This window comes from Gopherus evgoodei, chromosome 5 (assembly GCF_007399415.2).
Source record: "Gopherus evgoodei ecotype Sinaloan lineage chromosome 5, rGopEvg1_v1.p, whole genome shotgun sequence".
NCBI classification, from domain to species: Eukaryota; Metazoa; Chordata; order Testudines; family Testudinidae; genus Gopherus; species Gopherus evgoodei.
The window spans coordinates 62,378,337-62,392,677 of NC_044326.1; the positions used below are offsets into that span (position 1 = coordinate 62,378,337).

The window sequence follows — 14,341 nt, forward strand, 5'->3', positions numbered from 1 at the left end:
GATCCCTCTGCTTCTGAAATAGATCAAGACTGGCCTAGCACTTCCTATGACAGATGCTTTTATATAAACATATTTTAAAAAGACAGGAAAAAGAAAACAAACCCTTTTCCTCTCAGACTTTAGCTTTTTACTTTTCTACATTTACTATAAAATGGTACAGTGCCATCTTCAGTAAGAATTAATTTCGAGCAATGGAATTTTTTTTCTGATTCTCAACCACATTACAATTATTATAACAATTTAATGAACTTAAAAAAAGACACTTGTATAAAGACTAACATTTCTCTCTCTCACCTATGTAAAAAATGTAGCATTTTATTTTTAATTGCAATATTCCAATTACTGAGCTTAGTTCAAAGGGCACAGAAAGTAGAGTACATAAATTATTAGCTCTATTACACTTTATTATCTTAGATAATTAACTGGAATTTTCATTTTTGCAGCTGTTGGCTAATGCGACAATATATTTCCAAGACCTACTGATTTAGTCAATAGTCTTACTGAACCTCTTCCATAGTGGTTGCCATTGAAAAATGCCAGTTGCCTTAGACAACTAAAATATTCACGGTATTTCCTATAATAAATATAGGGAGGACCAAGGAATATTGCAGATATGGAGGTAATCTTATGAAGACCACCACTGTAAGTGTGTCTCGGTCTACTATATATGGCAAGTCTGAAAATTTAGCAAACTCGTGAGCTGAAGAACCCTTTATGAAGTTCTATACACAGACAAAACAAGTACCGCGTATTTAACACATTACAACATATTTTGCAAGGCAACTATTGCCATAATTTCCCAACACTGAACCGAAAAGAATGAGAAACAATTGCACCAACATGTTTCCCTTGGATAATACTCATTCATAATTAAAAGTGAAGTATAAAGTGATCAAATACTAACACCTGGAAAATTTTCATTCTAGCCTTATACACACTATGTAATATTTACCTTCTGGCTCTGAGGGCCATCCCCCTCATCAGAGATACCATCTTCCTGCTGGTCATAAGCCGGACCTCCTAGAAGCCTTATTCTCTTCTCACACTGCTTCTTTGCCACAGTCAGCTGATTAATGTACCTTTTCACATTGCGGGCCCTCAAGAGGTCAGCTTTCATTGCAGCAGTTTCTTTACCTTTAGTATCTATGATAAACAGCAGAGAAGAAAGAAGTTATCTTTCATAATAGAAAACTTCAGATTACAAGCTTCTGAAGTGTTTGTCATTCAACATACAACTGGACACTGAAGTAAACAAGCTACCAGTCTGTTTTGGAAGCAAATAAAGTATGTTCTGGGATATCTCTACTAACACAGCAAGTGTACATATAAAATAGTTAAGAGAAAAATCATGCAAATATACGAAGTATTTAAACACAGCTCCATATATCTGTCATCTGACCTTGTCTAGCACTGTGCCCCTGTTATTCCAGTATCTACTTAAGAGATGGACTTGAGCCAGATGAAATCCACTCAAAACAACAGTCCTTTAAGACTATATCAAGACTGCACAAAATGTTGTTAAATTTGTGATGACATGAGAAAAATATTTTAAAAAATTCAACAGAATGAGGCTTGTGCATAAAACATAGGCAATCAGAGTGCTTCAAGTTTCCACACTTCCCCACTGCACCTTCTCCATAGTTTTAAAAATGCCTGGTTAAAAACACAGATAAAAACCAAAAGATGTAGCACTGAAAATTATTCCTGTACTGTGCCTGAACGTGAACAACTCCTGCAAATCCATTCTGTTGGTTAAAAGGTAGTACAATGCTGTTGCTCAATCACAAAACTTCTTATACTTGTGCAGGCATGTAACATGAGCTCTGCAAGCAAGCTACATGGACAATTCAAGTTGTACACAACTCCGGATTAAGCCAGTAATCAGTGATGAATGGTCAGATCTTTACCCATTTGGCCATGTTTTTACAACGTGCAAATATTAGAAAATCCAGTTATGCATATGAATATAGTGTTTCATTTTTAAAAACAGTTGCCTTAAAGAAATAACCACATGGGAATACGTATACATGCAAGTGTGCTACAGGGAAACCCAACATGAATGATTTTAAACTCACATTTTCAATTAGGTTTCAAATATGTTAAAGATTCATCTTACAATCTGGGTACTATTTTTGTCTACTTTTTCTTTTTTTTTTTTTAAAGAAAGCCTTCCATCTACCTTCATTATGTAATAATATTTACATATACACATAGTGATGGCGGATGGGTGGCTGTCTCGGTTAACCAGACTCCATGCATCTGAAGAAGTGAGGTTTTTTACCCACGAAAGCTGATGCCCAAATACATCTGTTAGTCCTTAAGGTGCCACCCAACTCCTTGTTGTTTTTGTGGGTTAACCAAACATATACACACATATGCATCCATGTACGTGACAGAGACAGGCAGCCACAGATTTGGAGCTGCTCTATAACAATTTGTCTGAATGCTATCTGTTGCCTGGTTATTGGTGAGTTTTCTGTATGACAATGTTGGTTTAATCTCAGCAGGAGTCTTTCTGGGGAAAAAAACAAGCAAGCAGGAAGGAAAAGAATGGCTCAAGACAGCCATCTCTCAAACACTTAGGCCTTGGCTACACTGGCGCTTTACAGCGCTGCAACTTTCTTGCTCAGGGGTGTGAAAAAAACACCCCCCTGAGCGCTGCAAGATACAGCGCTATAAAGTGCCAGCGCGGCTCCCAGCACTGCAGGCTAAACCCCATCAGGATGTGGAGTACGTGCAGTGCTGGGAGAGCTCTCTCCCAGCGCTGGCGCTGCGACCACACTCGCACTTCAAAGGGCTGCCGTGTTTCAAGTGTAGCCATACCCTTAGTAGTTGTTAAGGAACAGCATGAGAACTATTAGCTTTGATGATTTTGCCTCCATCTCAAGCCAACCTACAAAGCTGTTTTTGACCAGGACAAGAAGAGGCCTAGGAACATATAACTGTAATGGAATTTAAAGGGCCGCTGTCTCAAGAAATCAGTTATTTCGGGGAACTTGATAGAGACACAGGGACCCATTGTCTAGGTCACCTCCACGGAATGGTAGTGTGCTAGGTCAGATTGACCTGCATGTAGCCTGTTTTAAAAACCTTTTTTTCTCTAATATTTTGTTCCTACTGCTAAGATAAATAATACTTTGGCTTTAAGGAAGCTGTCTGATCATAGTATACCCCTGGCCACAGACTCCCGAAGGGAAGAAATGCACATGTCCAAACTCAAAGGACCTGCTCAGTAAAAATGCTGGATACTAAGTACAGTAGCCCACAGACTGGTCTAAGAGTGTGAGACTCGTGCAATTCCACCATAGGATAAGTAAACACATTAGGTCAAATTCATGAGAGGGTGCACCAGAGAGACCACAAAAGGGCAGCTAGCCCTGTAACTGTGTGCATGAGAAAGAGAGAACCCACACGCACACAGAGAGGGAGAGCATTAATAAAACGGATGGGGAGGGGAGGGTGTGAGAATGAGCAGCACGCGCACATGGAGGGAGAGCATTAATAAACGGGGTGGCAGGAAGCCTTTTGGGAAAGCATTTTTGTTTAATATTGGTGTTGGTTTGGTGTTTGACACAAAAAATGTGGGCTGCAATCATTCAAACTGTCAGAATGTTTTGTTTTATCTTATGACTTGCAGTGGGAATGGCAAATGATAGATTTTAATTTGGCACCTCACAATGCCTGTCAAAATTCTTTGTTCATTGTACATTTTGCAATTTGGGTTGGGGGGCAAATTGTACCTCAAGTCTTTTTCCCCCTCTCTCCTCCACTTCTCCCTTTCTCTCACATATGCAGCAACTTTTAGCCAGGAGAGTGAAACAATATATTAAATGCTCTGTTGACTCATAGATAAGATTGCACACCATGGAGACAGATGGCTCATTTTTGAGAGTTAACTCATTTTGTCTTCTGCTTGAATGAGTATCATCACTATAATTTACTATTTACATGGCATCATAGATTTGCTTAACATTTGATAACATAAAGTCCTTATATTCTATGTATATAGGTTACATACAGAGTAAAGGCATAAATGGGCAAAGAAGGAGGAAATAGTGGGGTGAAAAAACAGGAAAGTTCTTGCAGGAATAGCTGTACTTGTATTTTGTCTATGTGTTACAGACAAAGGAATTCAGAGGGTTCATTCACCTTGAGTTGTCTTAGGTTAACTTCCTGGGATGTTCAGTTTCATAATACAGTATTAGCATGGTTGGAAGATGGACTGTCAATGGAGAGTGACAGAATGAAGAGTGGCAGAAAAGTGGTGGAAAGTAGTGTTTTGAAGAAGGATTTGAAGAATGTGGATCAGAGCACTGGGGTAAGCCAGGGAGAGGCGGAGTGGTGTCCTGAATGGTAAGTGACAAAAGGAGCATTAATTAATAGAGGTGTAAGTTAGTAGTATGAGAGATTCAGAAGGAACAGAAGAACAGTTATGCCCGGGATAGGGAAGCTCACGTGCCCTAAGGTACAAATTCCTATTATCTATATGGGTATCTACCATTTTTAAAGAAGGGGTAGGAAATGGGGGAAACGGAAAAAATGTGTCTGAAATAATTACTAATATAGACAGTTTGCATGGATGATATAACTAATATGAACAGTTGCAGTTTTGCCTGAGATATTCTATTCTGTCTGTATGTGAATGGTGGAAAACATTCCAAAGAAACAGACATTAAAATGGATACAGATGGCAAAACCCAAGTAGGTTACAGTAAGATATGAAGCCATTATCATCACATGCTCATGGTTTGTGCTTTTTCTCTTCTGCCCTATCATTTAGGAGCAAACAGCAGAGATCTTGGTCTTGTGGGGTTCTCTGGGGACAATTCAGAGAGAACCTAGCACTCAAAAATTCATGCTGCAGTCTAGAAAAAGGGAGAATTCCCCTTTCAAAAGTTTAAAATACAGAAAGTGAGAGTCCCATATTACAAAATGTCAGTTACCTCCCCCAGAATGTATATATAGTTGAACATAAAGGAAACAACTTAAAATTTGCCTATAATTAGGTGAAAGGTCAATGACCACATGGGGACATCACCTGAGGAAAACAGGTCAAGGAAAGAAAGACATGTTTGTTTCAAGTACTCCTCCTGAAAGATTTTTGCCCAATCCCTGCCCCTAACAGAACACAATGCGTGTGAAAGTGAAAGGAATCGAAGGTTTTTTATTTTAGAAAATATGGGTGAATGTTGTCAATTCTACAGGATTACAAGTGTGCCGTGTTTCTATATGCAAAGGGTGGGGGAGCAGGAACAAAAAGTAAAACAAGTGGAGGTGGCTGGAAAATTTTCAAAGTATTTTTTCATCAGACTTTGCCAATTCATCAAAATCTAAAGGTCTTGCAGAGTCCTTTTGATTTAAATGAAGTATTTTGGAGCTAAGCAAAATAAAAGCAACGTATTTTATTTAATTTAGACTTTCCTGTTTCATTTTACTTCATGCTGGAAAATTCCATTTCAGTGCAGGACAAGTGCTGGTCACACTTGGCATATGTCCTCTCTCTCAATGAGTAAATATCAGCTCAGTTTATCTACATGACCTCACAAGTTTGTTAAAAATGATTAACTGACTCCATTCTTTTGAAATGTAACAAAGGTCTGTTGATCAGGAACACCCCACGCACACCCAAAGCAGGAAAAGGAGGAAATGCCAAACAAAGCACAGCTGTGGTGTTGTCGGTATCAGTAATATAACACATGGAGATGTGTACTATGTGCAACCGGGAGCCAAGACTGCGCAGTAGTAGTAAGGGAAGTGGCCTTATAGGCCCTGGCTCCCATGTAACAAAGAAACAGTTACTTTATTACTTTGTTTACTGTTAGAATAACAACACAAACAACTATTTTAGGGACTGAAGGAGTTGGGTGGAGGTACATATAAACCTAACAACTTTAAGAAAAGGAGATTGGCTGGAATGCCATGAAATTTCCTCCTCTTCCCTGGGTGGAGCCAGGGGAAGATTGTTCAGCCAGACTAGCCATGGGAACCAGCTGGCTGCAGCATCAGCCCATCACTTCAGGAACCTCTTCTGCTGTTCCTGAAGTGGCTGTGCAGGTGCTCCTGGGCCTCCACTTTCTTGGACTACGACCACCTACCCCTCCCCAGTACCCTAGTGTGAGCCTGAAGCTCCTCCTCCTCCTGCCCCACTGAGAGAAGCTCACTCACCTGCTCCCTCCCAGCTTGCAGGCATAGCCACAGCCAGTACCACACCTCCAAGAAAAGACCTGAACGAGGTGCTGACAGCTGTACCTGGGCACACAAGGAAGCCGGGTGTGTGGAGTCAGCCCAATGTTGGGGTAGCAGTATGGGGCTGGCAGTTGAGGGATAGGACCCTCGAGGCACTCCCTGCCACCTCTGGCTGCTGCCTCCTTCAGATGGGCCACAGGGCTCTGATCCCAGACTCCCTCCCCTGCTGAGGTGCCAGGATCCCCTGCTGCTACTACAGAAAAGTGCTCCCATACACTACTCCAGGCACTACTGCCATTCCAATGAGGCACTTCCTCCTTCTTCCCTCTCTCTCCCCTCACCCTCCCCAGTCTTCTTACCCATCCCAGGTAAAATTATTTTTTATTCTTGAAGTCAGTCAGTCCTACCATTAACATTTCCAACAATGGAAACATTAAAACACCACTAGGGAACTTTTAGTTCATGCCAGCAGGGTTTACGTGGACCAGCCAGTGTGCAACATGTGAGTGCACTTCAGGAATCACACCTCTGTAGCGTGCAGTGCGGCTTCGTGTTGATATGCCCTAAGTCAAACGCCTTACAGAAGTCCAAGTCTGCTATGTCAGCAAATAGCAGACTTTACTCACACCATTCCTGTTATTTCCTTATGTGTTCTCCCTTACTTACAATATTATTGTTCTAAAATCTGGACAATTAATACCACCACTCAGATACCACAGAAATGGATGCAATATAAAGACCAAGATAAAGACAGATAAAATTAGATATGTAGTTCTTACAAAAACATTAACTAAACTTCATTCTACTGTTTAATGAATATCTGCTCCTCTTGATAGAAATAGCATAAAGAAAAGGTGTGTCTGTGTATAACTACTAGATTATATTGTCAAAGGAAAAAAAAATCTTGCTTTTCACAACAGTGTTTTGTGAAAGTAGTGGATTTGTTACTGACACCATCCGCTGCAGCTTCTGGGGTATTAACCCAACTGGCTAATCTGGAAGTGTCATATACACACAGCACTGTATGTATTTTTGGCAAGACCTCTAGAGCTGAGCACACACAGTGCTTACTTAATGTCATGCTGAAATATATAAGTGGCAAAAAAACTGCTTAACATTTTAAGATGAAGGTCAACAGTGACTAACCCTCACTTAAGCATTTACTGATCATCATAAACCTCTGTAAACTCTCTGAGACTGAACTTTACATTTTTAAAGCCTGTCTGGGCCTAGAAAAGTATTTGCTTAATCCCAAAAATGCCAATTGACCTCAAGTTGGAAAGTACAGTAAACAGGGTTCTTTCACAAGCCCATGACAAAACAGCTAAAATAAAGGTAAAACTAATTCTTTTGAGGTTAAGGAAGAGAATTACTCTTATTTATAAGCACTTGCCACTGGTTGGTTAATCATAGAAAATACTTATACAACCTAAGGGAATTTTCCAATCAAGGATTCCAAGAATGGCACTATACATAGTAAACATTTCACAAGGGAATGGGGATGGAAATTTAAAACTGACAAGTGGGAACACTATTTTTCACATTTTAAACCTAATGCAGGGGTGGCCAACCTGTGACTCCAGAGCCACATGCCGCTCTTCAGAAACTAATATAAGGTTCCTTGTATAGGCACCAACTCTCGGGTTGGAGCTACAGGCGCCAACTTTCCAATGTGTCGGCGAGTGCTCACTGCTCAACCCCTGGCTCTGTCACAGGCCCTGCCCCCACTCCACCCCTTCCTGCCTCCTCCCCTAAGCCTGCTATGCCCTCGCTCCTCCCCCTCTGAGCCACCTGTACGCCACAAAACAGCTGATCAAGAGGTGCAGGGAGGGAGGAGGAAGATGCTGATCAGCGGGACTGCCAGTGGATGGGAGGCGATGGGAGCGGGGCAGGGGGAGCTGCAAACATATTACTGTGGCTCTTTGGGAATGTACATTGGTAAATTCTGGCTCCTTCTCAGGCTCAGGTTGGCCACCCCTGACCTAATGTGTAATCAACCTGTAAAAATAACTGCCACAAGACATAATGAAGGCCAAGAGTTTAGTGGGATTCAAGAAAGGATTGGACAGATTTATATAGCCAAGAAGCATTTTTACAGCAGCATGAGACTTATTAAAGTAATATAAGTATTCATGCTCCAGTAAATACCACCACCTGTAGTTGACCGGGATTAGGAAGAAAACCTGCTTAGATGCAATTCCAGGATTTCATATGACTTTTAGTACAGGCATTCTTACGCCTTCCCCTGAAGCACCTGGTACAGGTCACAATCAAAGACAGGATACTGGATTAAGTGAATGTGAAACTCTGGATTTTTACATAGCTTTTAGGATGTACAATTCCCTACAAGGTGGCAAATTCCAGGATGCTAATTGAATCTTCTGACACTTAGATTAACGTGATAGGAGTAACTCCAGTGAAAACACAGAGAGTAGGGGAGAAAACTTAGCCTAATATTAGTTTTGTTGTTTAAGTGAGCAATAAAGGCAAACTTCTGGAAGGGAGTGAGTTTGCACTATTCTCCAGTGAGCATCCAACATGCATATCCTCTGTCTGGAGCAGGGTGGGAACTCCTCTCCTCAGAAGTTATGTGAGCATGTGCCCAATGACAGGCATCTGTCCAACTGAACAGTGGAAAAGCAAGCTCCATTAGCACTAGCATGTTTGGAAGATCTCAGTCAGGAAGAAAGAGAAGATTCAGTGAAACTGCTTTTGGAAATGTTAATTAGAAACAACACTGGGTATGCCTAGGTCAGATGCACTATAACCCAAACCCTGACCTGTAGGAACTATTCTCTCTCTACATACAGCGTTGAGAGTAGTACCTGTTCCAGCACAACCATAGTTCTCTGAGCACAGCCTATCACCGATACAGAAACAAAGAGGGGTTCATGCTAGAGTTTTGTTAGAATTAAAATCCAATAGCGCCTATGCTGTGCTGAAGATATAAAGTGCTGTCTGAGTACTGATATTATTACAGGCTGACCTACTGGCTTTAAAAAAAAAAAAAGTACATACTTCAAGTCAGACTGAAGACTGAGCTTCAGGGTAAATGATGTCTAAAAGATGTTTTTATAGCTGGCTGTTTAAGAATTCTCCCCATAAACAGTCCTGTTGCAACAGTTCTGCTTCTCCATTAGTCTTCAGTTCTGCCTATAAATACAAATATATTTATACACCTCTACCTCAATATAACGTGACCCAATATAACACGAATTTGGATATAACACAGTAAAGCAGCGCTCGGGGGCGGGGGGCTGCATACTCTGGCGGATCAAAGCAAGTTCAACATAATGCGGTTTCACCTATAATGCGGTAAGATTTTTTGGCTTCCGAGGACAGCATTATTTCAAGGTAGAGGTGTACTTGATGGGAATGCTCACCCTGAGAAATCTAGTTCTGCACCAAGGATTTCTTGGGCAGAGTTCTCTTTCAGGCCACGCTTTCTCACTCCTTGCTTGGAAGAAAGTGATTTTGTCAATTGTGATGCCTTTTGGACAATTAAAATGCAGTGTCTGAAAAGTTCTAATGAGAGAGTTTTTTCCAATCCTCCTAGGATGGATGTTTCTGCTCATGCTAGAATCATGTGGAAGGCAGGGAACTGAAAATTGGTGGGTGATGTTACGAGCCTTGCTGGGCTGTTGGCAAAAACTGTAAGTAGAGATCCAGTTAATTGTAAGCTATTTGGCACAAGGATTGTATCGTCATATTGGTTGGTATACCATCTAGCAAAAGGGTGCCCCAGGTCCTGGTTTGGGCCTCTTTGCACTAATGTAATACTACAATAATACTAATTAATAACAGAACAAAAATGCTGAGCTGGCAGAGTAAAAGAGTTGTACTTTTAAAAAAACACCACCACATTTTTAGATTATGAACCACCCATTAGATTATTAACAGAAATCAATTGAAAAGTTTACTATTTGCAATTCTACTCTATCTTTACTTTCAGAATCTCTCTTCTAATTTGGATAATGAAAATATACAAGTTAGTTTTATTTTTGTCTCTTGCCTGTTTCTAGTCAATTTCAGTTTCTGGTTCTCTCCCACTCACATAATGCTACAATGCCTATGTTAAAATACTACAGAGGAATATATATCATCTTACAAACTGTTTCTGCTAGGATTAGAATAAAAGAAGCAGAATTTCACAGAAATATTTCTACCAGTCTTAGCAAAGAATCCTATGGCACCTTATAGACTAACGGACGTTTTGGACCATGAGCTTTCGTGGGTGAATACCCACTTCGTCGTATGCATGTAGTGGAAATTTCCAGGGGCAGATATATATATGCAAGCAAGCTAGAGATAATGAGGTTAGTTCAATCAGGGAGGATGAGGCCCTCTTCTAGCAGTTGAAGTGTGAAAACCAAGGGAGGAGAAACTGGTTTTGTAGTTGGCAAGCCATTCACAGTCTTTGTTTAATCCTGAGCTGATGGTGTCAAATTTGCAGATGAACTGAAGCTCAGCAGTTTCTCTTTGAAGTCTGGTCCTGAAGTTTTTTTGCTGCAGGATGGCCACCTTAAGGTCTGCTATAGTAAAAAATCCACTGCTATCTACATACTATATAGACTACAGTGAGAGATTATGCCATGCTCTATCACAGAAACTGAGGAACCACCTGATCAGCATCCTATACAGCAAACAAGAAAATATCAAAAAAGAGCTCTCCAACCTGGAGACTCATTAATAACCAAACTTCCATACAAATGGACTTCACTAAAATAAGACAGGAGATCTACGTTACTCACTTCACCTCTCTACAAAGAAAAACGGACTGTAAGCTGTCTAAACTCCTACCTGCCTCATGGGGCCACAACCGTGGTACCCCTAACCCACCCAGCAATATTGTCAATCTATCCAACTACACACGCAGCCCAGAAGAAAAGTCTGTCCTGTCCCGGGGACTCTCTTTCCGCCCTGCCACCCCCACCAAAATGATACAGTTCTGGGCGATCTGGAAGCCTACTTTCGCCATGTCCAACTCAAAGAATACTTTCAGGACAACACTGAACAGCGCACTGATACACAGGTACTCTCCCACCAACAGCACAAGAAGAACAACTCCACATGGACTCCTCCTGAGGGTCAAAATGACAGTCTGGACCTATATATTGAATGCTTCTGCCGACGTGCACAGGCAGAAATTGTGGAAAAACAACATCGCTTGCCTCATAACCTAAGTCATGCAGAATGCAATGCCATCCACAGCCTCAGAAACCACCCTGACATTATCATCAAAGAGGCTGATAAAGGAGGTGCTGCTGTCATCATGAACAGGTCTGACTACCAAAAGGAGGCCGCCAGACAACTCTCCAATACCAAATTCTACAGGCCACTTCCTTCAGATCCCACTAAGAAACTACACCATCTACTCAGGACACTCCCTACACTAACACTGGAACAAATCAACATACCCTTAGAGCCCCGACCAGGGTTATTCTATCTACTACCCAGGATCCACAAACCCGGAAATCCTGGATATATCATCTCAGGCATTGGCACTCTCACTGAAGGACTGTCTGGATATGTGGACTCTCTACTCAGACCCTATGCCACCAGCACCCCCACTATCTCCGTGACACCACTGATTTCCTAAGGAAACTACAATGCATTGGTGACCTTCCAGAAAACACCATCCTAGCCAACATGGGTGCAGAAGCTCTCTATACAAACATCCCACACACTGATGGAACACAAGCTGTCAGGAATAGTATCCCTGATGATTCCACAGAACAACTGGCTGCTGAGCTCTGTGCCTTTATCCTCACACGCAACTATTTCAAATTTGATGACAATATATATCTCCAGATCAGTGGCACCGCTATGGGCACTTGCATAGTCCCACAATATGCCAATATTTTTATGGCCGACCTGGAACAATGCTTCCTCAGCTCTCGTCCACTCACGTCCCTTCTCTACCTATGCTACATTGATGACATCTTCATCATCTGGACCCATGGGAAGGAGACTCTGGAAAAATTCCACCACGATTTCAACAGCTTCCACCCCACCATCAACCTCAGCCTGGACCAATCTACACTGGAGGTCCACTTCCTAGACACCATGGTACAAATAAGTGATGGTCACATTAACACCACCCTATACCGAAAACCTGCCGACCGCTATGCCTACCTTCATGCCTCCAGCTTCCATCCTGGGCACATCACACGATCCATTGTCTACAGCCAAGCACTGAGGTACAACCGCATCTGCTCTAACCCCTCAGACAGAGACCAACACCTACAAAATCTCCACCAAGCATTCTCAAAACTACAAGACCCGCACGAGGAAATAAGGAAACGGATCAACAGAGCCAGACGTGTACCCAGAAGCCTCCTACTGCAAGACAAACCCAAGAAAGAAACCAACAGGACTCCACTGGCCATCACATACAGTCCCCAGCTAAAACTCCTCCAACGCATCATCAGGGATCTACAACCCATCCTGGACAATGATCCCACACTTTCACAGGCCTTGGGTGGCAGACCAGTCCTCGCTCACAGACAACCTACCAACCTGAAACATTCTCACCAGTAACTGCACACCGCACCATAGTAACTCTAGCTCAGGAACCAATGCATGCAACAAACCTCGATACCAACTCTGCCCACATATCTACACCAGCGACACCATCACAGGACCTAACCAGATCAGCCACACCATCACCAGTTCATTCACCTGCACGTCCACCAATGTAATATACGCCATCATATGCCAGCAATGCCCCTCTGCTATGTACATTGGCCAAACTGGACAGTCTCTATGGAAAAGGATAAATGGACACAAATCAGATATTAGGAATGGCAATATACAAAAACCTGTAGGAGAACACTTCAACTTCCCTGGCCACACTATAGCAGACCTTAAGGTGGCCATCCTGCAGCAAAAAAACTTCAGGACCAGACTTCAAAGAGAAACTGCTGAGCTTCAGTTCATCTGCAAATTTGACACCATCAGCTCAGGATTAAACAAAGACTGTGAATGGCTTGCCAACTACAAAACCAGTTTCTCCTCCCTTGGTTTTCATACCTCAACTGCTAGAAGAGGGCCTCATCCTCCCTGATTGAACTAACCTTGTTATCTCTAGCTGCCCCTGGAAATTTCCACTACATGCATCTGACGAAGTGGGTATTCACCCACGAAAGCTCATGCTCCAAAACGTCTATTAGTCTATAAGGTGCCACAGGATTCTTCGCTGCTTTTACAGATCCAGACTAACACGGCTACCCCTCTGATACTTGATACCAGTCTCAGGTTTTTTTAAAAACTGAATTTTACTAAACCTAAATTTGTGACCAAAATAGACCTGATGCTTTCTCAATAAACAATCACTTCTTATCGAAAGACAAAATGATGAGAGAGTTTTACAACTGATACTAACTGTAGAAAGATGGGAATTCTTTGACCTGAGCACAAGCTGCAATGGAGAAGAGCATAGTCCAAAAATCAGCATACAAAACACAAGATGAGCAAAAAAGCACTCCCCCTCCAACAGTCATAGTTGCAATCCTTTGGGAAAATGAGAAAAATAACCTTCAATGCAAGTGTTTAAAACTAGAGCATCTATTCAGTGTGCTGCATGATGCAAAAATAAAAAGTCAACACCTCAGAAAGCATTTGATGCTACATTAGGTTTCTTGTCACTTAAATGTTAGTGATTACCACAAATAACTCTCCTGGCCGTAGAAATTAAATCATCCATAACAGGCAGCACTACTGTGAATTACTGAACCTCTCAAAGTATTCCTACATCTCAGATTGATGACATATTTTCCCCTATCCAGAAGATTCAAGAAATGTGAAACTGAAAAGAAATAATATCACAGACCATGTTTCACTGCTTAGAGCAGTAGGAACAATGACAGGATAAAAATCTTTTTAAAATTACAGTACTGTATCTATTTAATAAAACCACCCTGTCACCAAGCTATCTAGGCAACAAATGATACTAAGAGCAGATAATTAACAACAAAAGAATTTTAAAAGTCTACTGCCCATTTTTCATTTGTTATGTTGTCTGTTACTTTTTGCTATTCAATCCGCTGCATAATTAAACTAGGCTGATCAATTTTTCTTTCTGGTTGTCATGTATTAGCAAAGTGTCTGCCATTATGTATTAACAAAACACTTGCAACTGATTGGTCTGTGGAGC

The 14,341-nt window shown here is 41.5% G+C and overlaps 1 protein-coding gene across 6 annotated transcripts in view; it reads right to left on the reverse strand.

Annotated features, from left to right (window-relative positions):
- The window catches only part of SNX25 (sorting nexin 25), a 148,740-nt gene that overhangs the window by 70,241 nt on the left and 64,158 nt on the right, over positions 1-14,341 (reverse strand). For all 6 annotated transcript variants that reach the window (XM_030564032.1, XM_030564031.1, XM_030564034.1 and 3 more), the window contains exon 7: positions 953-1,143. In XM_030564032.1, coding sequence (XP_030419892.1) covers positions 953-1,143 — 191 coding nt within the window. The remainder of the gene's footprint in view (positions 1-952; positions 1,144-14,341) is intronic.